This window comes from Periplaneta americana, chromosome 11, assembly GCF_040183065.1.
Source record: "Periplaneta americana isolate PAMFEO1 chromosome 11, P.americana_PAMFEO1_priV1, whole genome shotgun sequence".
Classification (NCBI taxonomy): domain Eukaryota; kingdom Metazoa; phylum Arthropoda; class Insecta; order Blattodea; family Blattidae; genus Periplaneta; species Periplaneta americana.
The window spans coordinates 125,393,438-125,419,483 of NC_091127.1; the positions used below are offsets into that span (position 1 = coordinate 125,393,438).

Genomic DNA, 26,046 nt, shown 5'->3' on the forward strand with positions numbered 1-26,046 from the left:
TAACCATTAAAAGCGCTGTTATAAACTGAGACCTAAATGAGCACATTTCCCGTATTTTTGGCTCATGGTTCAGACGTGGGAAGCAAGAGTTTGTGTCGTGCAGAAACTGTTACTTGTATGTAATTGAGGTTGCATTCATTGTGAAGTGGTACAATAACAGCCACTCGCGATTTGAAATTAAGCTTAGGACAAGGAAAGATGTAGAGCGGTGAATTGAAACATAGTGCGCTGAAAGCAATGCTATTGCAGCAGCAAGATTCTTACAAATAAATGTGCAGCAGATGATGGGGAATTCTACATGTTTCCCTAACCCAAAGAATCGTCCACAACTTTTCAAATACTCGTACTTTCAATTCTACATTTATTGCAATTTTATATTATAAGCATATTTGAAAATAAACAACTACTTCTCCAGCACACACTTTGAAAAATATTTACATTTTCATATTACGAAATGACAATGTGAGAAGTCCTTAATTTTATCGGTCCCCCTTTTGCTTTAATAATAGCCTCAACTCTGCGTGGAATTTTCTCAATGACTTTGGTTGTAATAATCTGCTAGAGTTTCTCTGGCAAAGATTTTCGCTCTTTTAACAGTGTGACAAGGTGTCACATCATGCATAACTGTCTTTTTGTAATCTGACAATGTAAATATTGTTCAAAATGTGTTCTGAAAATGTACTGGAGACAATATAATTGTATTTTTATATATAAAATTGCAAAAAACGTGCAATTAAAGTTAGGTATTTGGAAAATTGAAGTTGAATCTGTTGATGTGGGCGTGTAACTGTATATTTGTATGTATTTTCTCTTACTATGGCATAAGACAGTGAAGTTTACCCTCTTCCCGTTGCATTAAATGTGTGAATACATAACCATAAAGAGGTGTATATTAGAGAACTTTAGGATCCTACAAGTAAACTCTATAGTTTTTGAGGGGTATATTATTATTATTATTATTATTATTATTATTATTATTATTATTATTATTATTATTATTATTATTATTATAGGCGAAGAGGAAATAAAAAACTGAATTGAACAAAGTAAAAAAAAACATGTTTAAATTCTATATGGTGGGATAAACATCTTTGGAAGGATACCAAAAAATATATTGGCAAAATGTTAATTGAATCTGTATTAAATTACGGAAGTAAAATATGGGTAACGAATGCATATTATAGAAAAGGAATTTTGGCCGTAGAAATGGATTATTTGAGACGAAGTGCTAGAGTCTCCCGCTTGGACCACATTAAAAATGAAGAAATTAGGCATAGAATGGATGCTGAAGAGACAGTGTTAAATAGAATAGAAAATAAGAGTTTGAAGTGGTTTGGTCATCTGATGAGAATGGGTGAAGATAGATGGCCTAAACAAATTTACCAGTAGAAACCTCCAGGAAGAAGAGGTAGAGGTAGACTAGAAAGAACTTGGGACAACGAAGTAATGGAGGTCATGCTCAAGAGGGGGTTGAGGGCTGAAGACGCACAAGACAAAAGGCTTTGGAAGATTGGCACAGTAGCTGTAGAATCCTGAATATATACATATATATTATTATTTTATTATTATTATTATTATTATTATTATTATTATTATTATTATTATTATTATTATTATTCCGGCTATCTACCATTTGAGACTTCAGATAGTAGGGAAGCACATTTATTTTGTAGGCGTATTCGCATTGGAAGCAGACTTCTGCACTTCCAGAACAAAATGTTCAGAGGGACAGTGCTGAATATCGCCGTCCTCGAGACAGTTCACCCAAACAACTTGAATCGTAAAAGACCTTGTTTACAGACAAACATACTCGTCGTAAACCATCGAAGAGAATCCACTTCTATTCAATTGTCAAATGACCAAACCGTTTTCACAGCAATGAATAAGTTTGAAAGCCCCTAAGTGGTATTTTGAAGTGGTGAATCTTTTTCAACATCCTAGTCGTTCATCTTAAGCGCCGGGAATAAAACAACACATAGAATATGACCTGCAAAGTCAAATTACGTGGAATCAAAAGAAAATATCATTGAATTTTTTAATGCATTGAGCGTTAATTGTATTGAAAGAGCTGTTTTGAACTTTCAATATGAGGAATAAAAAAGTGTAATTATTGCTCAAAACTAGTAGGCCTACCAGCAATTCTGCAGTGCTCGGGGAAAAGTAGCATAAGTCAGTTTCTACAAACATTTTTTATTAATTTATTGTCAACTTACGGAACATCTGCTCGCTTGGGAAAATATACATAAGTATTTCTCGCATTACAATAATTCATACAGAAGAAAATCAAATCAACACAAACCAGTGTGAAGACAGTTTTTTTTTCTTCTCCTGTAAAGTTAACATTTTTGACTTGTGCCACTTTTCCCGAACATTACAGAATTTACGATCTTTCTAATACTAGAAAAAATTATATAGGCCTACAGACGTTTAACTGTCTTATACAATGAGTAGCTCGTTTATACGTCGTGTGTAAATTCCTTACTAATAATCACTACATACATGGTGTATAACAGTATAGCTGTTACACAGCTACGTCATAGTTTCGTCATTGATTCGTTACGAAAGGTGATAGAATAACTGAGGTTCTCTATTGCATCCGGTAGAGCGCTCTAGTGTGCCATGTTAAGTATCGATAGTACAACTGGCTCTTATCGATTACCACACTATATTTTGGTCAGAGAGTAGGCCTACAAGCTACAGCAATATTATTCTAATTATTTTGTGCTCTTCGGTTTATTCTTCTGTGGTTACAAGACAACCATCATCATAAAATGACAGTCGGTACGAACAGCTGTTAGAGGGGCGGCCATTTTTTCTCTATATACAACGCAACAAGGGGTTTCGTGTATATAACCACTGCAAAGCAAATCCCATTGCATAGTTACAGCCTGTTTATACATCCATTGCTTATGCATGGTTTATTAGTAAACTTTTCCTGTCTCAACTCTGCATAAGTATCGTATAACAACTATACACGGTTTATTAGTAAGACTGTTAGAAAACAAGAGTAATATTTCTCATTTTTCTTCTTCTGTAGACAGGTATTAGACATTATTGCATGTTCATGCGTCACTAAGTGTCTTTTACCTACTCCAACTTAATTCAGATCTCATAGTGATATTTCATAAGCTTTATGTGATTCAACACAATAGGCCTACCTACTGCTTTGTACCTGTATACTGTATCTGAACTTCGCTTTACCATCCTCAAATATTACGCTAAATGATCTTGAGAATCCTTTGTAATAAATTATCTACTGTTCCTTCCTGGCATGGTTGTTGTGCCTGCTTCTTGTGTTGTTTCTCAGGTGTCGTTAAACTGTAGAGTGTAGAGTAATTTATCATTCCTGGATCACTCAAAGACTGCGGATATTCTCCAAGCAGAATGCGTACACCCCAAAACATGTGTAAAGAAATAATGTAAGCAAATTCTGACCTGTCGTTCTGAGAGTCCCAGGTTGGCTGCGAGTTCCGCCTTACGCCTGATGGTGATGTACCGGCTGTAGTGGAACTCCTTCTCCAGTTCTAGTCGCTGGTGATCGCTATATACCACTCGGTACTTGTCCTTCGTTCGCGTTTTGCCTAGGAACAAGAAAATATATGTAAGGGACAATAACTCTCAGGATGATCTTCAGGCTTAAGATGTGAAAGGAATATAGGCTGTGAGGAGTACATGTTTGGGAATGAAAACCACACAGTTGAAACACGGATTAGCCACCGACTTAGCTCAAGTGATAAGCGCGTTTGCCTACTGAATCAGAGCTCTATAGCTTGGTCTGGATACTCGACTGGACTGATTATTTGGTAGACATTTTCCGAGGTTTTTCTTAACTGTAAGACAAATATCAGGTAATCATGTAACGCCAGCGAATCCTTGCCCTTGTCCCGCCGTACAATCTATGACCAATGTCAACGAAATCGGTACAGTAGAAATTCGATATAGGCCTAAGGCGACTTTCTTCAGTTTTTTTTTTATATGAGAGAGTTTTGGAGAGCCAAGGCATCCTCATCCTCTGAAGAAGACATTATGAAAACTGTGTGACGAGGAAGTGTCACAAGGATTTTCGACTCTTCAGTAGGCCTATACTTTACTCACGTCCTGCCCGCGTCATGTCTCCGCCTGACGACTTAGCCACGTTCTATCTACGTATTCTTTGTATGAATTGCGCCTAACAGGTATTGAGTACTGGGTCATTTGCAGAATTTGTATAACAAGTGACGTCCATCAATTCATACCCTTCCCATTATGCCTATTGCATTTATAACGATAGAGTTATAAATTCCTAACAGTGAGTAGTTTCAATACTAATGTAGTAAACGTCACAAGAATTATTTCCTTCATGTGAAATATTTCGCGAGAATAAAGTAAAATTCTCATAGTAACAGCTAAAATGCCGTGTCCATATTAGGTATTTAAAATGTAGCAAGTACAAGAGGTTAGGTTAGATGGGAATGGTATATCACAAATAGGCAATTACTTGTTGTATTATGGGGAAGGTAACATTAATCACCAATTAGGAACAGGATTCTTTGTACATAAAAGAATAAAATCAGCAGTAAAAAAGGTCGAATTTATCAGTGACAGGTTATCGTATTTAGTACTTAAGGGTAGATGGTGCGATATCGTAGTTATAAGTGTCGGTTTAATTACTGTCCACTCTGTATAGGATGTCGTTACATAGGGCTTTTACTATGCATGGCAGCCAGGACGAAAATGTGACTCATGAGCACATTGTGGCTTGCAATGATAGCTATGCATTTCTCGTGCTTCCTACCTCTTTCAACCCCCATCCTCTCACTCACTGGAGTCAAACTCCGTTTCATTTGTATTTGTCTCTGACCTGCAAGTGGCGTCGTCGCAATGTCTCTCTCGAAACCATGTACCTCTACAAAAACGAAAGTTTCAAGTAGCGTGGGAGGACGCATTTTTTGCTGTCAATGTGATGAGAATATTAAGTATATGATTTGTTCACAAGTATTATGAGGAAAACGGTTGTATAACATAAAACTACATGTTACTTGTGAAACATTAAAAGGTTAAGTGTTGTTGTTATTATTATTATTATTATTATTATTATTATCTCTGAATGTCGATCCTTTCTTAGCAGATGTACGAATAATGCGGTTAGATCTTCAATTTTAACTCACAGATTTACAATGTGATGTTAAATGAAAGCTAGATGTAACGACTTGACAGATGTTGAACTTTCAAATCTTTGCCAAAAAATAAATATCTGAAGCTTCGTTCTTTCGCTTCCTCTTTTGAAGCCATGTTCGCTACAACTTATGTTTGTGAAAATTTATTTTCACAATGGAAATAGTAAAAACCAAATTTAGATCACGACTGACAGACAAATACCTTCGTGATCAACTACGATTGGCAGTAAGTGACATAATTCCTGATTTGGAACTCTGTCGCAGAAACATTCTGAAGACAGTTAATTTTAGGTTGTGATATTGTGTCCTATTCACTTCTTTCTTCATTACACGTACTAAACATTAGTTTGTAACCTTATACTTTACAAAATTATATTTAAGTCTTGACGTAAGGAAAATGAAAATCCGTCAAGTCAGACAGTTGCTTCACTTCCACTTCGGGTGTTCGCCTCCCTCCGCAGGTGCTATGCACGTTGCAAGTTACACATTTTCGCCACGGCTGATGTATGGTGACTCAAAGAGAAACAGTGAGTGTATAATGCAATAATAGAGAATATTGTGACGCATAAAAAGGAAATAAGTGCCAATACTTGCAGGGACGTCTCGCTCAAAAATTGAGAGAGGAATAAAACGATAATGATAAGATTATAGAAACCATGGAATTTCCTGACAAACAGCTGTCGGTATGTAGGCTACAAAGGTTGAATGAGATACGACTACCAGAAAAGTTGGTTTTGTGGACACTTTAAAGGAAAAGATATCGAGATGGAAAGGTATGCTCCACAGGATGACATATATAGAATAGTGAAGATTGAAAATCAGAAGACGTGCAACGTTTTAAAATATGTATAAAGACAGAAACCTATGCAAGTTACGAGTTTAATGGTTATTGCGTCGAATTATTAGCCGATCATTCGTCTTTTAATCACTCTACCTATATGGATATTTTGGTTTATTGTACACGTCGCAATATTTTCTATGTTTCCTGTTTTGTACGTTGGTGGTCCTACTGGTTCTATATAACAAAACACATATACATCTGTCTGGTAATATAAACTGCAATTATCCCTACTTAGGTTTTAAAGAAAGTCTCGTTTATCAGATGTAATGCAAGATATGTTGCCCTGCCGACAACAGGTGACTACGAATTTCACTAGTTAACAGTAGGTTCGTTCCAACAGCAGTCAGGAACCGCCCGTAACCATCGTGAGCATGAGCAGTACAGAAAAAGCGTTCAAACACAATCCGAACAAGTCCTGAACCGGAAACATGTACTGCAGTCGGGAGTTCCAACAAGCTTTTGACACGGGTTCGGAACGGTCAAAAATAATCCGCGGATTAAGGCATGTACGGAAGAGTACGCGAGACGCGCATGCGCATAAGCTCACCAACGTCTCCTGGATACTGAAGAAAGACATGATCGACTGTTCACATCAATGAGGTTAAGATGAAAAGTGACAGTGCAGACGAATCATAAAATTAGAGATTTAATTTAAATTTTCGCCAAAAAGAAAGGGAATGGAAATTATTTGGGTATTGAAATAGTTAATTACAATTTCAACGTGCAGCTTTGATTAAAAGTATAATAAATAACGTACATATATTAATAATTAAAAACAGAACTATTTTTAGATGAGAGTCCCCCAGTACACGACATTGAATTGGCGGAATTCTTGCCTTCCATATTTTTTGTCACCTTTTTATAGAAAATAATCGAAATTCTATTTTCTACAATTAGAATTAGCTGCGAAACGATAATAATAAGCATCCCGTTCTTAGCAAAGATGATCACAGTTACAGCATCGCGAAAGCGTTCCAACAGCGTCCAGTTTCAATCCCATAGCAGCTGCTCAACTAGCGCATGCGCATGAGATGGTACAGGAACCGTACATGAACTGATCCATGAACCGCTTGTTGGAACGAACCTAATAACAGTAACTGAAATATGTTTTTTTCAGGTTTAAAACCTGGCATAATGATAATTCCATTCTCTGGAATAAGCTGCAGGTCGTGGTAGTTTTTTGATTTCCTAATAACGAGACCAGAACAAATTCAGCGTGCAAAATTCAAGGCTGAATACTGGTGGTATTTGGGTCTCGGCAGTTATGCCACAACGTGGCCCAGATTGCCGGAAAGTCACGCAGTTCGCACAAGGTGCGAGAATCCGCCCAGGACGTGGTACCACAGTCTAGTAGCTATATACAGTCACGAAGGTCAATTCGTAGGGAATATGCATCCAAAGATAGTTGCTAACCGCTAGGATCGCTACTGTCGCCTATCACAGACAATGCGAAATAGTACCGACACAGTCTATTGTTCCTAGTACCCTCAACAACTCAAGCTTCGTGACTGTATATACTTGACTGTAGTAGTACTCAATACCTGTTAGGATACAGAGAATACGTAGACAGAACGTGGCTCAGTTGTCAGGCGGAGACATGACGTGGACATGATGTGAGTAAAGTATAAGCCTAGATCATATATAACCAGATTGCTCGGCGTTATAGGTTTTGACGGTAACAACTTTTGTCAGGTTTACTATGCTGCTATCTAGTTGTTACATAAGGAGTCACGTCGTAACTCCCATTTGAATTACATTTGTACTGCCATCTCGTGTTCGTTTACGGCGGAAGGGTGGCGATCTTGGCGGTTGTTCTCTTCAAATTGCAACCGATTTTAACATAGGAATGAGCAATCTCTATGTGATCTGAGGTATAGGCCTACTGAACAGTCGAATATCCTTGTGACACGCGTCGCACAGTTTTCATAATGTCTTCTTCAGAGGATGAGGATGCCTTGGCTCTCGAAAACTCTCTAATACTAAAAAACAGATAAGATTTTGTGTGCACTATTTGTGGTTGAAACAAGGATGGATGTTTGGCATATCCGATATGATGAAATAATTCAAAATGTATACCGAGCTTTTCCAGAATTTTTGTAGAATGTCCACCAATGTTCCTATATCATATTACACAATCTCTTCACAAAATTGAATATCAAATTCAAAAGCATCGCGAATTTTCTTATACAGTCAGAAACCACGTGTCGCTTTGAAGGATCACACGTGACTGGAAAGAGGCAAAGCGCTGTCTAAGGAGTGGCGTTCCTCTGTATGCATTGATACATTTGTTTATATGGGAGAGACTTGAAATGTTATCATGCCTCCGCCCGATGTCCGAGCCACGTCTTCTCTGTGTGAATTGCGCCTTAAGAGTTCTGCGTAGGCCAAAATTTTGAAGCGACACTGCTCGTTTACCTATGAACACGAAACCGATTTTTTTTTTAATAGACATAGCCGAGGCCTTCGGAAACGTCGAAACATATAAAGAGCCAGGTGAAAACTAAAATCAAGAGATTATATTCAGATCTTTGGGTTATCCCCAGTATCCTGAAACTTAACATTTTTAACGTTACGGAACTGGATACATAATTCATTTATTCATTCATAGTTTTCTGCAAAGGGCAGGTATTTCACTCAAACCTAGCACACTCCAATCTTTTGTTTTCCGCAGGGTTTAAGCTATAAAATAAATAATTGTCGAAAAAATGCACAAATGAAAAATTATATTTGTGCAAATTGCGAAATGCTTGTACAATATTATAAATAATAGTGCAGAAAGATAAAATTAATAAAGTATGCAGAAACAAAAGGTTGTAATTTCTTGGAGTTTTATTACTTTCAATCTATCTTATCACACTCTAGATATACTTACAGTATGGAAGTAAATAATTAGACATAAGTATGTTTACAATCAATTACTGCTGAATTTACATCACATTAAAATACGTTATTTTAAGGGCACTCTAAACATTGAAATTCTTCACCAGTACGCCCTTCAAGATTTATTGTTAGCAGAGTACTAACACTTTTCACTGAAAGGCGGTTTCTAATTCCAGTTTTTACAAGATTCATGCAACTAAATCCTCGCTCACAATTTACAGTATGCGATGGAATTATATAAATCAATTAGAAAAAATTGTTCACTTAACTTACATGAATTGCACCACCTCTTTGAAATAAATTCCTGAACATTGTCCATGCCATTGACATTTCATTTAAATTCAGATTAGTTCAAACATATATGATTTAATTTCCTCCATTACTATCTTCGTTTCTGAAGTCCAATGTGGTCGTCGCATTTTTGCACATTTACATTGAAAGTCTGTTACATTTTTACGATTTTTTCTCGTTGCCAAACTTTCAGAACGGCCCCAAGGCTCACTCAGCCTTCTATAAAATTGAGTACCGGGTCTTTCCCGGGGGTAAAAGGCGGTCAGAGCGTGGTGCCGACCACACCACCTCATTCTAGTGCCGAGGTCATGGAAAGCATGGGGCTCTACCTCCATGCCCCCCAAGTGCCTTCATGGCATGTTACGGGGATACCTTTACCTTTTTACCTTTACCTAGTAGCAAAATGCAACAAATGCAACTGTGGCTTAAACCCTGATTTTCCGCCTTCCTCTTCTTCTCTGTATACGATTCACATATCTTAATGTTGTCTATGACCAGATACCTTTTTGGATGCCTGTTTAAATGAAAATTAAATACGTATTTTGTATATTTGTCAGGACTCGTAGAATAAAGATTTCTCATTTCCATTTGCCTAAGGAACAGATTTCTTCGAGCGTAATACGACAGTCTGATAGACAGCTTGATGGACAAAGATATACCCGACTCTCTTCCTATACGCTTGTCGTTATTTTACCAGTTGCTTGTCACCACCAATTTGTCATCGTTTGAAATACTGTAGATATACAGAATGCTAAAAAGTTATCCAATATTTTAGGAGATAATAATAGCCTATGTATCAAAACAAAAAAAAAAAAAGTCTAATAAACATGGGTCCTACAACACATACTTTCTGAGATCTGAACTCTTGTCCATAGGAGGTGCTCAATGTGACGTTCATTCATGACCATGCATTTCTCTGCCCTACAATACAGCAGACTACCAGATAATCATACCGTAGTTGACGCCCCTGGCATGGAATAATGATCCGTCGCAAGGAATACTGAAAACAAAAGTCTGGTTGCGGATATGAGCGGGGTTCAGCAGAGATGGTGTTGTGAATTTTCTTAATCAGCATGTGTAGGCTGGTGAAAATCCTCATAGAGTTGAAGAAACAAGGCATCAGCACCAATTCTCAATCAACTTACGGGCAGGCGTGCTTGGTGATACCTACATTAATAAGGTCATACGTGTTACCACAGAGATTAATTAGCTGGGGATCGTTATCAGGACTTTCTTATTAACGTATTAAAACAAATTTCAAAGAGTGTGTAATTCCTTATGCCGAAGGGCAGACGTCACATTGAATACCTTCTATGAACAGGTCTTCAGGGCTCAGAAAGTATATATTGTAGGACAGGTGTTTATTAGACATTATTTTCTTGTTTTAATGCTTACTAGCACCTCCTAAAATATTGGATACTTTTTTAACACCCTGTATAGAGTGAACCGTAAGTAATGTCATTAATTTTAAGATGTCGTTATTCTATGATACATTTCAAACAAAAAGGTTTAATTTAATTTTGCTCGTTTTTGCTTCCATTTCAAGATAAACATGATTTTATATGAAACATTTCATAACGTATTTAGGGAAAGCTATTGATTTAATTCCCAATTCCCGGTCAATTTAAAAGAGCAGTGTATTATAAGTAAATAAATGACATTACGGCTCATCCTGCATAAATGTATAAGAGAAGACATAGGATAGATGTATAGCCTAATATTAAAATATAAATTTGAGACGAAACTCGGAGTTTTATTTCTGTAGCATCATGGATTACATATCTATGACATATTTCAGTTGCTGGGTTCTCTGTTAATAGGGAAAGAGATCATTGCAAATAGTTTAACTTAAGCAATTCCATATGGTCCAAATTTCTACCCTGCAAGTATGTCGCAACATCTTGTGCCTATTGTCACACACTATCACCGCCTCGACGATTTTACATGAAAACAATCACTTGAATACGACAGCATTACTCAGCGCGTGCAAATTCACGTGACCAGCATGGAGCCCTGATTACAAGTTCCTTATTACACGATCACGCTTATCACTTCTGTTATCTCGTAATAGTTTTCCTCTTAAACTCCTTCTGCTACACTGTCTCAAAACTCTTTGCTATAAATGTTACTGGTTTGTCTTTGATATGTTAGACAACGGGTGATTTATAATTGGTACTTTTAAGCATGTTTCAAGAACATTACATACATATATTGTGTTTGGCCAATAATTGTGGTGTGTTATGGAAAATATGAGATGACAAAATCTAAACAGAAACTTTTAAGTGAAAGGTGAAATAACGGTTAACAATATATAGGATGTTTCATAATTATAGTACAAACTGCGGGGAGACTGAAATTAGGTAAAAATTCCTAATAAACGTAGGTCCGAAAATCAGCCGTTTTAGAAATCTATGGGGTTTTATTATATATCCTCAGTACGGATGCTCTGGGGGTAACTTCCCGGAGTTCGTTAACATCATCTAAAGGGCTGGAATATACAAAAGATTTCAAATATTTCCTAACAAAAAATTTAGAGAGTTGAAGTCAGGGACCATTGGAGGCCATAGTGTTAGTAAACTGTGACCGATACACCTGTTGTGGAAGCTTGAACATAAGACCTCTCAAATGAAAGTGAACCGTACTCAGAAGTACATATACCACAGCAGCTTTTTCCAATAAGACACATTATCCAAAATATCGCATAGCTCATGTCGCAACAAATGGAGGCACGCGCTACCATTAAGTCTGGGGTTATTAAGAAATTAAATTGAAAATGTACGAGATGTATTCAGTTGTTGGCCACAGTGGTTGGTCTCCGAACATATAATTATTTATTAGGATTTCTTGCCTTGTTTCACAGTCCTCTACTCACACCTGCAATTTGTGTAATTATAAAACACTCTTTATACTTATATAATCAAATATCGTTAATGTTTTAAAAAATGGAATTATTTATGCTGTAGGCATACCGGTATTTATTTAATATTAAATATCTCAACTGAGACTAAAAAAGTCAACACACAAGTAGAACAAGTACAGAATTGAAGACATGCTTCTCTGAAATGAAATTAAACTTTTTTAGAAGCGAATTCTCTATTAATGCACAAAAAAATGTTGATATGCAGTAGGATTAAAAAAACTTCCATCTCACGTTTATCATTATTATTCACAAGGACGTTACGATACACTCATGCGAGATGTCCATACTGATTAATATCGTGTTTTGTAATGACGTTCTAAATGGACAAACTAAACAATTTTTCTCATTTTCTACGCCGAAAATAAATAATCATTTCCTCACTGAGGATTCAATTGCGACCCTGAGCGTCATCTTACATCACTCGTCCTAGCCATACTGTAATTGAATCAAGAAGTTCTGTTTATATACAACATTGCCTGATTACATATTTAAATTCGCTTCTTACAGTCTATACAAAACTAGAAAGGTATTGACAGTTCAGCGGCTTCAAGGCGTCACCATGGTAACCGCTCAAACCAGCCAACTATAGTCCATGGCGACAGGTCGGCGTTGCAGACTCTTTCACAGCGAGCATGTGGTAGCCAGCTGTTTTATTCGGAAAAGGTTAATTTTCGGTACTGTGTCACAGAGATTGTTGGTTCTGTCGTGGCTGTTGTTTTCGTAGGTATTCCGGTGGCATGTGTATTTATATTACCGACTACGTTAAAAAATATGCAAATTTCGCCACGAGAAGCGGAATCTTCCACTGCAGTGTTTCTTCTCTGCACACTATCGTAAAGAATTTAGGTTTCATATCTCCGATGGGCGGGCAAAAGGGCGTAAGTCATTACTTTTTGTTATGTAAGATTTCTTTCATTAAATCCGTTTGCTAAAAAATCCATTTAGTGATATGATTGCGAAGGGATAAATTCATTTTCCACCTTGTAGAATCGTCAGAAACAGGATCACTATCATCTTTTACCCTGTTTAAGTCACCGGTATAATATGAAACAGGTCTAATTGATTTAGAGTCATTATTACCGATACTAATATCTAGGACGACTGGCTCAGGTAAACCACAAGCCTCAATATTTTCTGTATTGTTCGCTACATTATGACTCTCAGATTAATGTAGCCCGACACTTTTCCAAGTGACATTTATTAAATGTAAGGTAGTCCATGGAGTTTATGGCTTATACTACATATCGTTAGCATACTATAACATATTCATATTTACTCTTTTATTACTTTTATAATAATAATAATAATAATAATAATAATAATAATAATCATCATCATCATCAAATGCTCTTCGGATTAGGCCGTTGGGCCTGTTCCGTCTCCTGGATTCAGCTGGTCCCTCCAACGCTTCTTCGGTCTGCCGATGTTTCTCCTTCCTCTTGGTGTGTAGTTTAGGATATTTTGTGGTATTCTGATCACATGGTCGTACCAATTTCTTCTGAATGTATCTAAAATTGTAGTTATGTTTTGTATTTTTAATATGTTGTGAATGTCCTCGTTTCTTTGGTGATCAAGAAGTGTATAACCTGCTAGGGGCCTTAAGAGTCACATCTCTGCTGCTTCTAGTCTTCTGATCTACTGTGAATGTCCATGTTTCAGAACCATATAATAGTGTACGATTAGTTTTTTGTAAAATTTTAAAACAGTCTCAGTTCTAAATTTCTTCAACTGTGTTCTTTTAGTATTGCTTATGAGTTGCTGATATTTAGCCATTTTATTGTCAAATGTGAGAGAGGTTGCAACCTAAATAATCAAAAGAGTTAACTTGTTCTAATATATGATTATCTACAACTATTTTTATCTGATGGAATTTGACCCAGACAATGCTAAAACCTTCGTTTTTTTTTTGTTTCAATTTTCAAATTATATGTTTTCGAAAGTTTTTCTAATTTGTATATTGCTCTTTGCATATTATCTTCCGAGTCGGCAACTACGATTTGGTCATCTGCAAACAGTAATATGTCTAAGGTTGTATCATTTAGCAAATAATGTGTTTTCAATTGTTCTTTCCATTCCCTGGTCAACTCATCTACATATAAATTAAATAATAGTGGGGATAGTGGACAGCCTTGTTTCACTCCTTGTGCTGTTGTCTAATAATAATAATAATAATAATAATAATATAATAATAATAATAATAATAATAATAATAATTGTATTTGTCTAGGCAAAGAATCTGTTACAAGTTTAAGAGTTTGTGTCAGCTGCTCGATTCCGACACGGAAGGTAGCAGTGCAATCAGTCACACCGCAGTCCGCACAACTTCACAACGTCGCTCTCTTCCCGCGTGTGACAGAGAATTGTCAATTCCTTTCTAGTTTTGTATAGACTGTAAGTGAGATGTTTGATGATCACTTTAGTCAGACAAAGTCAAGAACGCCTAGAGGTTATGCAATCTGCAGAACAATGTACATGAGTGAAAGTACTGAATTCACGCTGTGCAAGTGCACACGAATGCTCATCTCTGTTCTATTACGGTAGTGTCTTACAACTTTCACCTGAGTTATCTGCTTTGAAAGATCTGTTGGTTGTACATTAACATCCTCGTTATAAATCACGTAATCCTTTTAAAATAACTATTAATTTTTAACATCGACTTTCGTAAACAGCATTCAAATATCAGAAGCTCTCACAATGTAACATTAGGTCTTTTTATGTGAATTTGTACCATTAATTAGTCTAATTAATTGCATACGTCTACACAATCATTCCAATTTATAAATTAAGTCTGACATCTAACTTTGTGCGTTATTAAAATTGCTTTTTCTTTGCAATGCAAGACTTAGTTCATGTCTGAATTTGGATAACAGTTCAAGAAAATGACTGCCGACATGAAATGAACATATAAGAGGTTTCTAGATATATTTCCCTGAAGGAGAGAATAATCTGACCCTGAATTAGTGTTGTCAACTGTTCGGTTTTCGCTCAGACAGTTCGGTTTTATTCGGTGTTGTTGTGGTTGAATAGTTCGTCCGAATTCGATTTGACAGTCTTTATTTTTTTGCAAAATATTGTATTTATGTAATTTTTTGTACAACTTGATTACACAACTTTTAACACTGTATCACATCGGAATATGTATGATAAGACTTTCTTGTGTTAAATTCTAACGTACCTTGTTTACATGTTTCGACCTATTTATGGGTCATCCTCAGAACTGGTCGTTGTTGGTCTTGGCGCCTCTTGTTTTGTTTCTTGTGAGGGTGTGTTCGTGTGGTATAATGTAGAGTCAAAGAGTGTGTGTGTTCTGAAATTGAGTTGTGTGTTGAGAATTTCGTTGGGATGTTTTTTCGTGTGTCTGTATATTTCATATTGTTCTAGTGTGTTTAGTTTCTGGCTTTTTGGTGGGATGTGTAGTAATTTTTTGGTTATTCAAGATTTTAAAAGCTATTTAAACTTGCTATTTCTTTTTAATGACAAATTCTAAGTGTAACCTACTCCTTTTTTCCCTTCAATGAGGTTTGGATTCAACAGACAGCTTACAAGTAGGTCTATTTTCAAATTTTCAATTTGATTATTTATTTTTTTATTTCCTATTTAGGACCCTCGAAAACGCGGGATCCATAACCTATATACCAAGTTACATTTGCTACTAATTTTCATCTGACACTGGAAATACTGATACACATCTGGAAGTACTGATCCACATCTCCCATTTTTCTATAAATAGTATTGTGTGTCCGGTTTTCCTGTACAGAGAAGTTGGCAACACTACCAAGAAAAATTCGCTGGCTGTTTCTCACTCATGTAGGGCTAATTCGGGATTTGCAGGCATCGCAGTCTCATCAGGTCGACAGTGAAGGAAATATGTAAAAGAAACTCTGATATAATTACAATTTTTAGCGTGTCCAGGGTTGAAATATGAATGACTCGTAAAATACTATGTAGGCTATTGCCGACGGTAAGACATTTATACCACAGTCTAGTATATACAGTCACGAAGCTTGAGTTGTGAGGGTGCTAGGAACAATAGACTGTGCCGGTACTATTTCTCGTCTGTAATGAAGCGATATTAGCGATCCCAGTGGTTAGCAACTATCTATGGATGCATATTTACTACGTATTGAGCTTCGTGACTGTATATACTAGACTGTGGTATAACTGTACTTAAAATTATATCTTGCATGACTCCTGTGACAGGGGTGAGCATATTTGTTACGGCTCATTTTATGATAACCCTGATAGACCCTGCTCTTTTGGGTCATAGTTCAGGGATGTGTAACATATTTAAACCTTGGACTGTGAAGAATAATAAGATTGTTATTAAACCGTAACGGAATTTCATAGCACATTTCATTGGGCGTCTTTACTACAGTTGTCATAGTTCAATAACAGTCTAGATACACAGTCACGAAGCTTGAGTTTATGAGGGTACTAGAAACAATAGACTGTGCAGGTACTATTTCGCATTGTCTGTAATGAGGCGATAGTAGCGATCCTAGTGGGTAGCAACTATCTATGGATGCATATTTACTACGTATTGAGCTTCGTGACTGTATATACAGACTGTGGTTATACCGAGATAAATAGGCTCTTTCGCATGAAATGTATGCGTATAATAGATATTGCTACTGAAGATGTGTAACTGCCATTTTCTAAATCACTCTGAAACTAGGATTAAAAATACATAACCATACAGATAAGACAACAACAAAGAAGCAGTCTTCCTTGTTATCTAGATAAATGTGAATATGGCACACAGTAATATAATCAGTTAACAGTTCATAATTAAATTGCGCCTGCCACGCCTTTTACGAGTAACATCTATTAAGACATTTAAGGTGATTATGGAGTTCTTGTTACAGTCACAGGGCATGATCTCATTACCTGTGTGAGAATTGTACTGGTATTGAAGTTTACACGTTATATTACTAATTACGTGTAACCCATGACAATGCAGCATCTTGAATAATCATACGTAGCATGTTTGGTCGTTGTTAGTGTACAGTACTCATTTCCTCAGACCTCAAATTAGAGTGATTGCAGATTTAATAAGACGATACAAGTATTATTAAGGAAATATGGGAGGAAAATGACAAGATTTCCCGACATACATGAACACAATTAATCTTAACATCAGCTCTTCCTCCAAAGGTCTAGAGCAGCCGTTTTTAACAGGCGGTGTAGTGAGGGTTGTCGTAGCAAAAATTGGGGAAGGAAAAATTAAAAGAGTAGTAAAAAAAATGAGTGCACAAAGTCAACTTTCAGCGAACGTCGCACAAGTCAGAATTCAGTAAACACAGTGTAGGTATGTGATAGGCAGAGAGGAGAATGATTGACTCACAGCCAGGCTTGCCAGGTCGTAAAGTTAGAATAGCATACAACCTAGAGATGAACAACGAACGAGAAAAAGAGATTGTATTACTTCGCGTCCTTGACGTAAAGACTGGTTGTGAGTCTTCAGAGACTCGAAACTGATCATCTCCCGAAGTCCCGAAGTCAGCAGTTGTTCATATCTGACTGAACTTTTATCTACTTTGGCAACTGTTATATATGTATAAACAATCAAGTAGCTTATTTGAAGCATCATCTCTATCTTTCAGTGTATAATAATCCGTTCCCCAGTCTTTATTTAATTACTAGGCCCTTATTAAAAGGCTAGGAATTTTCCTTTCTTAAGTTTAAGATCAAGTGTGCAATCTCAAGTAAAAAGATGTTAATGTCATGTTTTATGTTTCTTAGAAATGCAAATTTATTTGAGAATTGTTTTTTTTTTATTTATATAACCATAGGTAATATCATAGGGTATAATAGAACGAGAACATTATGATAACTAAGATACTGTTCTGTTTTGTCTTTTTGTCTCATATAAACATTTATAATATTTCAATGATGTATGTTATTCAAAGTTACGAAATCTTTCCACGCCGACCAAATGCTATTTGGAGAATGATGAGCGAGACTCGAAGCGCACGAGAATGACGAGCCGAGACTCGAAAGACAAATGCAACGAACACAGCGAGCGAGAGCGGCAGTTAGTTTTGTTCATCTCTAATAAAAACTTTAAATGTCGCATTTTATGGAAAAAAAGTCGTACTTTAAGTAGCTTGCCAACACATGTAATAATATTGTAAGTTTCGTACGTCCTAAAGAGCAAATTAATAAATCCTGCATAATACCATAATTATCACACTAATATTGCATTGTAATCATTTTCTATCATTAAATTTTAAATTACTATCATAAACTTAAAAAAAAAAAATTATTAGTTTTGTTTGTGAATAATATGCATTTTGTTTTTCTTCTCAAACTTTTCCCCGTGCGCCCTTCCAGCATTCATTATATCATCATTCCCCCCCCCCTCCATGATGATTAAAAATAAAATTAATATAAAGTTGAAAATACTTCATTTTATATAATAATGCATAACTATTTTTTTTAATTTATTTGTATTTTATAGTCCTCATTCCCTCCTAAAACTCTCACAATTCTCCCCGGTTGGGAACCACAGCTTTACATTATACAAGTGTGCCGCGGGATTTTAAATTACACCTTTAGTGTGCCACATGTTCGGGAAAGGTTGAAAAACGCTGCTCTAGAGCAGCGGCCATCAGAACACTGTATTCTCGGGCTAGCGTCCCTTACCCGCGGACAAGACACTGCCCTAGCGTGCATTCGTGGCTGCTGGCGGGTATGCTGTCTCTCTATCCCTTATGCACGACGGAGCATATTTCCTTACCCTCCATGCACTTTACCCATTTCAGCGAGTGCTGACGACCACTGCTCAAGTCTAGAAGATCGAATCGCTGCTCTTATCAAAATGTCATATTATGAATATTCAACGATTAGGCCTACTAGTGTGCCTTATCACTGAATTAGTTCCGATGTTAAGTTATATAAAATTACCTTTCAAAAACACCGGTATCATATTATATCATTATCGCAGCTACATCATCATCACCGCCAACATACGTCATTGACAGAGTGTATTGTTTATCACCACCATCATATTATTATTATTATTATTATTATTATTATTTCATCTTCCTTCCGTGATGTATTAGGCCTGGTGGCCTGTTACGGTCTCATGTTATCCTTTTAATTGTTTTCTTAAAGATCTCTTTTCTCTGGTATTGTAATTAAGAGCCTGGCGAGGGATGAGGGTTCAATTCATACGTTGAAGATGTTAGTCCTGTATGTAGATATATGGTCCGTAATTGAAGAGATTTTCCGTTCTTGTAGAATGTCTGCATTTTTCTTTTGGTCTAGTTTTGTAGCTTATTCTTCTCATGAACTTAATTTCGCCGTTATTCTGCTTATGTCGCTTTTGTGTATGGTCCAAGCTTCACTGCCATTTCGACGACTAAGAAGTGATAGGCCTACCTCATATCTGTAAGAATGGTAATTATTATTATTTTAATTGCCCACACCTGTGAAGTAACGGTTAGTGCGTCTGGCCGCGAAACCAGGTGGCCCAGGTTCGAATCCCGGTCGGGACAAATTACCTGGTTGAGGTTTTTTTCTCGAGGTTTCCCCTCAACCCAATTTGAGCAAATGCTAGGTAACTTTCGGTGCTGGACCCCGGACTCATTTCACCGGCATCATCACCTTCATTTCTTTCAGACGCTAAATAACCTAAGATGTTGATACAGCGACGTAAAATAACCCAATAATAAAAAATTATTATTATTATTTAGAGCAGAGGTCTCCAAAAAGCGTATCGTCATTCGTGCTCTCGATACTGCCCGCCGAACACAGGGTGCTGTAAGGGGGAGAGACTCGTACGTCTACAGATGGAAGTGATCAGTGGGGGATCGCGGCAACATTCTGCTTATGTTTACAAATAACAACATCAAAAGAATAAGAAATATCATACGTTTGTATATTATTTTGACATACTATGAAGCTGGAGCCCCGTCTGTTGCTATTGACACAAGCCACTGCAAATTCAAACTCTTCTGTTCTATGGTGCCTTTCAGTACCTGGAAAAGATCTCCATTTGTATTTTGTAATTATATCTAGAAGACATTCAGACACAGTAAAATGTTCATTAACTCCTCGGATGAAAATGGCTAGGTGAGCTTTGTCATTTCTATCTGTGCTTTCGTTAAATACAAGTGAGTAAGCTACAAACTGGTTAGTTGTGGTTTCAACTTCAGATTCAATTACATTACAATCTTGAAATTCCGTCTCTGAACTGTAATTGGAAACAATTTAATTTTCTTAAACTTTGACTTTGTTCTGGACATAGTATTTTAGTAAGGTCCTGTATGCACGATTTTATAAATGATGCTTCTGTAAATGGCTTCATTGATTTTCCAATATTCCAAGCTAGAACATAGCTAGCAAGAAGCTTTTTTTGTTTAAGACTGAGCACCGTGTGTGATTTGTGTTTGTATTTTCTTGTGTTATATTTATCAAAATATTTGTAGGCCTACGCATTTCACCTAAAATTAAACGAAAAACTATATGTTTATCATGCGGAACTGAGTGTAAACGTATTGTAATATGCTGATTATTATGTATAACAAACAGTTATACAGATAGCCACAAAATAAATTATTTTCACATGTCCAGCATGCCTGTAATTGTATCATATTCTTTCTGAAGAGTCAAGTATTGTCGTCGCATGTTGAATTTTAACACACCCTTAAGAATTTTCGAACAAAATAAGCATTTCACATTCTCCCCACTAACACGATAAAATTTCTCTTCCTATTCATCCTTGAATGTACTACGTCCATGATTAGAAGACATTGTGAAACGGTGGAACACTCCGACCAACACAATGATAATGGCAGTCCGCCCCTGCTCTTCGTTTGCGCATAAACACTGAGTACAGTACAGGTGGGGATGGGTGAGGCGAGCGCGGTCATTACGTACTGGCTTCAGTTCCGTTCAGGGGCTTACTCGCGAGTACGCTTTTGGAGACGTTTGATTTAGAGTAACTGTTATTATGTTCGCAAAATTGAAAAGTTAACTAATATTTTGTCCTGGAGTAGAAGATCTTGCAAAGCAGAAAGATATAAAAAGAGTTGGTCTATTATGAGAAAAATTCATTTTTAAAACAGTTTTCTGATTTACCTGCAAATTCATAGATACGAGGTAGGCCTATCACTTCTTAGCCATTGATATGTAAGCATAAGTTTCGCCAAGGTTTTGTATGCCCTTATTTTTTATGTTTCTGCACCAAGGAAGATTTAAATAGTCTATTATTATTATTATTATTATTATTATTATTATTATTATTATTATTATTATTTAGCTGGGTAATAATTTACGAACTGTAACAACAGCGAGGATCAGTAAATCAATCAACTGATGTTTTATCACCAAAGCGCTAGATTTAGACATCCAGTATACTCTGTGAACTTTACAGTTGTTACAAGACAGTAGTTTCCTTGGAATATTTTGAATTTTAACATTCCCATTCAACACTTCTTCACTATGGCTATACTGTATCTTCGTTTAAAATCTCCGAATGATATCGGTAGTGAGAAAATAAGTTAAACGACGAAATATCTACTAATTGGTACGTCTGTCTTCGACTGGAGTCAGATGCACGAGCCAGCTGATGCGTCGTTGCGCTTATCGGTTCTCAAACGCGCCGCATTCTCCTGTCATCTCGCCGCGGCGCTAATCCTGTCGCGATAGCAGCGCTCGAGGAGGAACCTCTTATCTGCTCTGTGTGTGCTCGCCGCCTCCACTCTTGTGTACCTTCAGCACCTCAAATTTTCCAAGTCCCGAACCGGAAGTGCGTACAGTTGCCCACATGATTTCAGTTGATCCAGTTGTAACTAGACCGCGGAACTTCATGCAATTACATGTTTTTATTGATTTGGCATATCGAAAAAGTAAAAGTGGATTTTTTGTTGACGATGGTTCTTACGTTATTAGTTATACTGTACGATTTTGCAAAAGAGAGCAGCAGCTCTTAAGACTTATTTCTTCTTGCATTCGCGTGAGGCATAAATAAATTAGATTCTCGTTCTTGTTTGTAGCTGACTTGTGGCAACAAGTTATGTATGATTATTTCTGCTTTCATTACAAAATTTTGCAAAATTTAAGCTAATATTTAATCGTTTTACTGTGTGTTATTAATATAATATTAAATGCACGTAATTGTGAAAATATTAAGAAGTTTGGGGCTATCGTGAAACTTTCGCTAATGAGCATATGAGCACTCCATAAATTAAAATTGGTGCGAAATATCAGAGCAGGAAATAAAGCCCATGAAATAAATACGTGGAAACTCCTACAAGTTCATAGAAGTCCCTGAACTATACTGGGTGTTCATTTCAAAGTGTGTCATGACGTCACTGCTGATGAGCCAGCGAGTTTCAGCTTTTATGTCAGAGAAGTTGCCTATTAATCAAGGCGTTCAATCTGAACTTGGGAACGTGTACGGTATAACTTGAACGTCGTAGCAACAGATGGCGGTCTGTACAGTCTGTGTGCTACCATAACCTCTTTCGAACTGTTTTGCGCGGCCAAGTCGTACGCAGGATATTTGTTATCATCGGTTGCGTACCACAACAATCCACGACACAAATCAAATGCTCCGTGTCCATGTTGACTGTCTAAATTAATGTCAACAAACACGTAAGTAATCGTTCTAACCCTCTCCCCATATCTCGACAGTAAGGAAAAAAACTCACCTCAGTACAGAATCGAAACAGTTCATATTCCTGCCACTACCGGCATTACCGTACGTATCGGTAAGTACTCTTCAGAATAAACGCCGCACTTGCTAGGCAACTTCTCTAGCATATAGCTAATACACTTCTGCGGAAGTGTAGGAAGATTGAATTCTCTAGGTTCATCGGCTAGCCGCATGACGGGATACAGCGAGCCATGACACACTTTGAACTGAACACTCAGTATAGCACAATCTTTTTTGCAAGAAGTGAAACAAACGAAAGACAGACAATTCCTAATGCAGAAAGAGCTTTGGATGAACCATCAACTTCAGGATTTGTAAACATCCAGGGGACGCGGATATGTTCTGTCTGCGAAGAGAATTTTTGTAGATATACACGTGTGAATGTTGGGTGTACGATGAATGTCTAGGTCTCACTGAGGAAAAAACTGAAGACTTTGTATGCCCAAATTGTGTTCAATACTTATATTCTTTATTGTGGGCCTTATTATCTGTCACAGTGGGATATAAGGCCCAGTGACGTGATGTTAATTTTCATTGCTCACAGCATTTATGTGTATGTTTGAATATTTATTTGAAGTAAAATATTATAGGATAACTATAAAGGTATGCTATTCCATTATTTAAAAATTGCTAAACGTTTCCATTTCGAAGAAAGAACGTATTACTCCTTAGGTGGTCCTTATTACCCCCGGTTACCTTACTATATACATATACATATATATATATTGTACATATTTAAATTGATATATTAATATCTTCTCTTGTTTTCCCGATTTATGATCTAATTTCAAACTTATCTGTGAAAAAAAAATAAGAACAATTTTCGAAAAACTATACAAACTATGTGAAAAATAAAACTCATAATTTGGTTAATTACTGTTGAGGACATGAAATTGCTGCGATGACAATGGATACTTCTCCCGAGTGTATTTAGTTGGGTCGTTTTCCACTTTAACATGAAGCAAGTTCTGAGTACAAAGGTCTACTATCCGTGTAAGTGCAATGTTTCAGTAGCCAGGGTGAAAATACGCATAGCCTAGATGTCATTCAGGCGTTTACCCCGATTTCGTAGAATGAATATATTTAAACACTTGCGACAATAACTCCACGTATTTCTGAGGTCTTGAAACTGCAACGAGTGCTGCTAATGCGCTATGATTTCATAGAAACAAAACTGAATTTATTTAAACACCTGCGACAGTGAAGTCACTTGTTACATCATGTAATTTCGAGAGATCGGTCTCGGCATTTGAACTAATTCTGGCAGATAGCCTAAGTGAAGTTTCATAGTAGAGAGCCTGGCGAAATCGATGGTTGTTTACTGTCATAATAATTACGCGAAAGGCAAAGAAAGATAAAAAAAAAAAGTTGGAAACTTTAAAAGTTAAAAATGTACCAGTTATTAATATATATGTAAAATAAATAATTAATACATTTATAGAAAAAAAAACATTAATAAAAATTATGGTTACTTCAAATTATTTTCATACACATTTTTAAACGAAATAAACCTCTAAAGTGTATTTTACTGCACATATTTCAATTTTTAGCGCATATTTCAGTAGTTTTTACTGCAGAGTTGCATGCATATTTTTAGGTTCCATGGTCTAGTTATAACTAACCTAAAGTTTTGGTAATGACGCGCATGCTTCATCATAATAATAAAGTCTGCTCTTGTAGACGCTGCTGAAAGCGGTATTAAACTGGATGAATTCCTGAGTTCACTAGTATTTGACATAGGTCTACTCATGGACAAATTAATAAAGCGTATCAATAATGGAAGAGGATAAAAAAATTGTGTAAATGTTTAATATATTTAATGTAACAGCCAAACATTCAATCTCTCAATTATTTCACATAAGAAAGTGTATGTGTGACATCAGCAAACAAGTTGGGAGCGTTACTGAAAGAAATTAAAGACGTAGGTCACAAACTGTGAAGCGATGACATTCTCTTTATGTCAGGTTTAAAGATTTATTAAAATATAAGTATATTACAATAATATAGTGACGTGAGATAGAACATTTGTCATACATTTTCCAGAAAGTGTTTCAGCCTTGCAAATACAGTAGCTGCTTTCTTCTCTCCCTTACAACCTCATCAGCTCACATGTATTCCTCACTCAATATTCTCATCACTTAGCAGCTTATTAAATAGTTATCAGCTTATTAAATAGAAGTCGTAAGTCGTCTTAACTTTTGATGGCTGTTTAGTACAGACTCCAAAACAACGCTGTTGTCACGTTTGTTTTTGCCGTGAGAGTACTGAATAAGAAACAAACACTGACGAATATCATATTTTCAGAACTTTACTAATCTGATCTCTGTGACAACACTATTAGCTCGACATGGGCTGATGAAAGTGTTTCATTTTAAAATAATTATTGTTGGCTGAGGAAAACATTATAACAATTATGTTATATGATTCGTGATTTCTCTTTCGTTATATTTGTGGATTCCTCACTTTATTTTTCATAACGCATTCACAATCACAGCTCAACTAGCACCCGTACTGAAAACGTGATCTGAAAAAAAAAGCTCATCTGCTACCGCAGGCACTGTAGGCCTATAGCCCTGTCGCGCTCCCCTCAAAGTCGATTCATTCCCTCCGGGTAGGGGAATAGGAACTGCACATTGCACAGAGGCCACTGCACAATGTACAGGTTTTTGGCATGCCTGTTTTATTTGAATAAGAGGCTATTCAGAATTCTATTCTTCGTATATGAGGTGAAACTAAGCATTGTACCGGGATTAGTTAAAGTGTAAGCTAGTTATCATATGACGTCCTTGGAAGTCTGTATCTCGAAATATTGTTAGTGAAGGTCAAAATGAACGTTGTGTGTTACCGAATGAACGCGGTAAAATCATACATACACAATCGAGTCGCCCTGGGTGGCACAGTTGGTATAGCGCTGGCCTTCTGTGCCTGAGGTTGCGGGTTCGTTCCCGGCCCAGGTCGATGGCATTTAAGTGTGCTTAAATGCGACAGGCTCATGTCACTAGATTAGTGGCATGTAAAAGAACTCCTGTGGGACAAAACTCCGGCACACCGGCGACACTATGTCGGTATTTGCGAGCGTCGTTAAATAAACTATAACTTAAAAAATTGCAGTCGGCTAAAACATTCAAAATGTATATAGGCTACATATTTTAAGAACGGAGGAGGACAAATAACTTAATCCACTTGCAAAAATCATAGCTGCGATAGGAGTAATGTGCTCAACGTTGAAGATAGTTGCGGTAAATATAGCAAAACATTTAAAGTCAAAAAGCGTACCCAAAACAAAAGAACAGAC

General features: G+C 36.6%; 1 protein-coding gene across 1 annotated transcript in view; it reads right to left on the reverse strand.

The window, feature by feature from the left end:
* cad (caudal type homeobox) overlaps window positions 1-26,046 on the reverse strand; it is a 308,651-nt gene that overhangs the window by 33,316 nt on the left and 249,289 nt on the right. Inside the window, exon 2 of the mRNA XM_069840010.1 lies at window positions 3,436-3,581. Coding sequence (XP_069696111.1) covers window positions 3,436-3,581 — 146 coding nt within the window. The remainder of the gene's footprint in view (window positions 1-3,435; window positions 3,582-26,046) is intronic.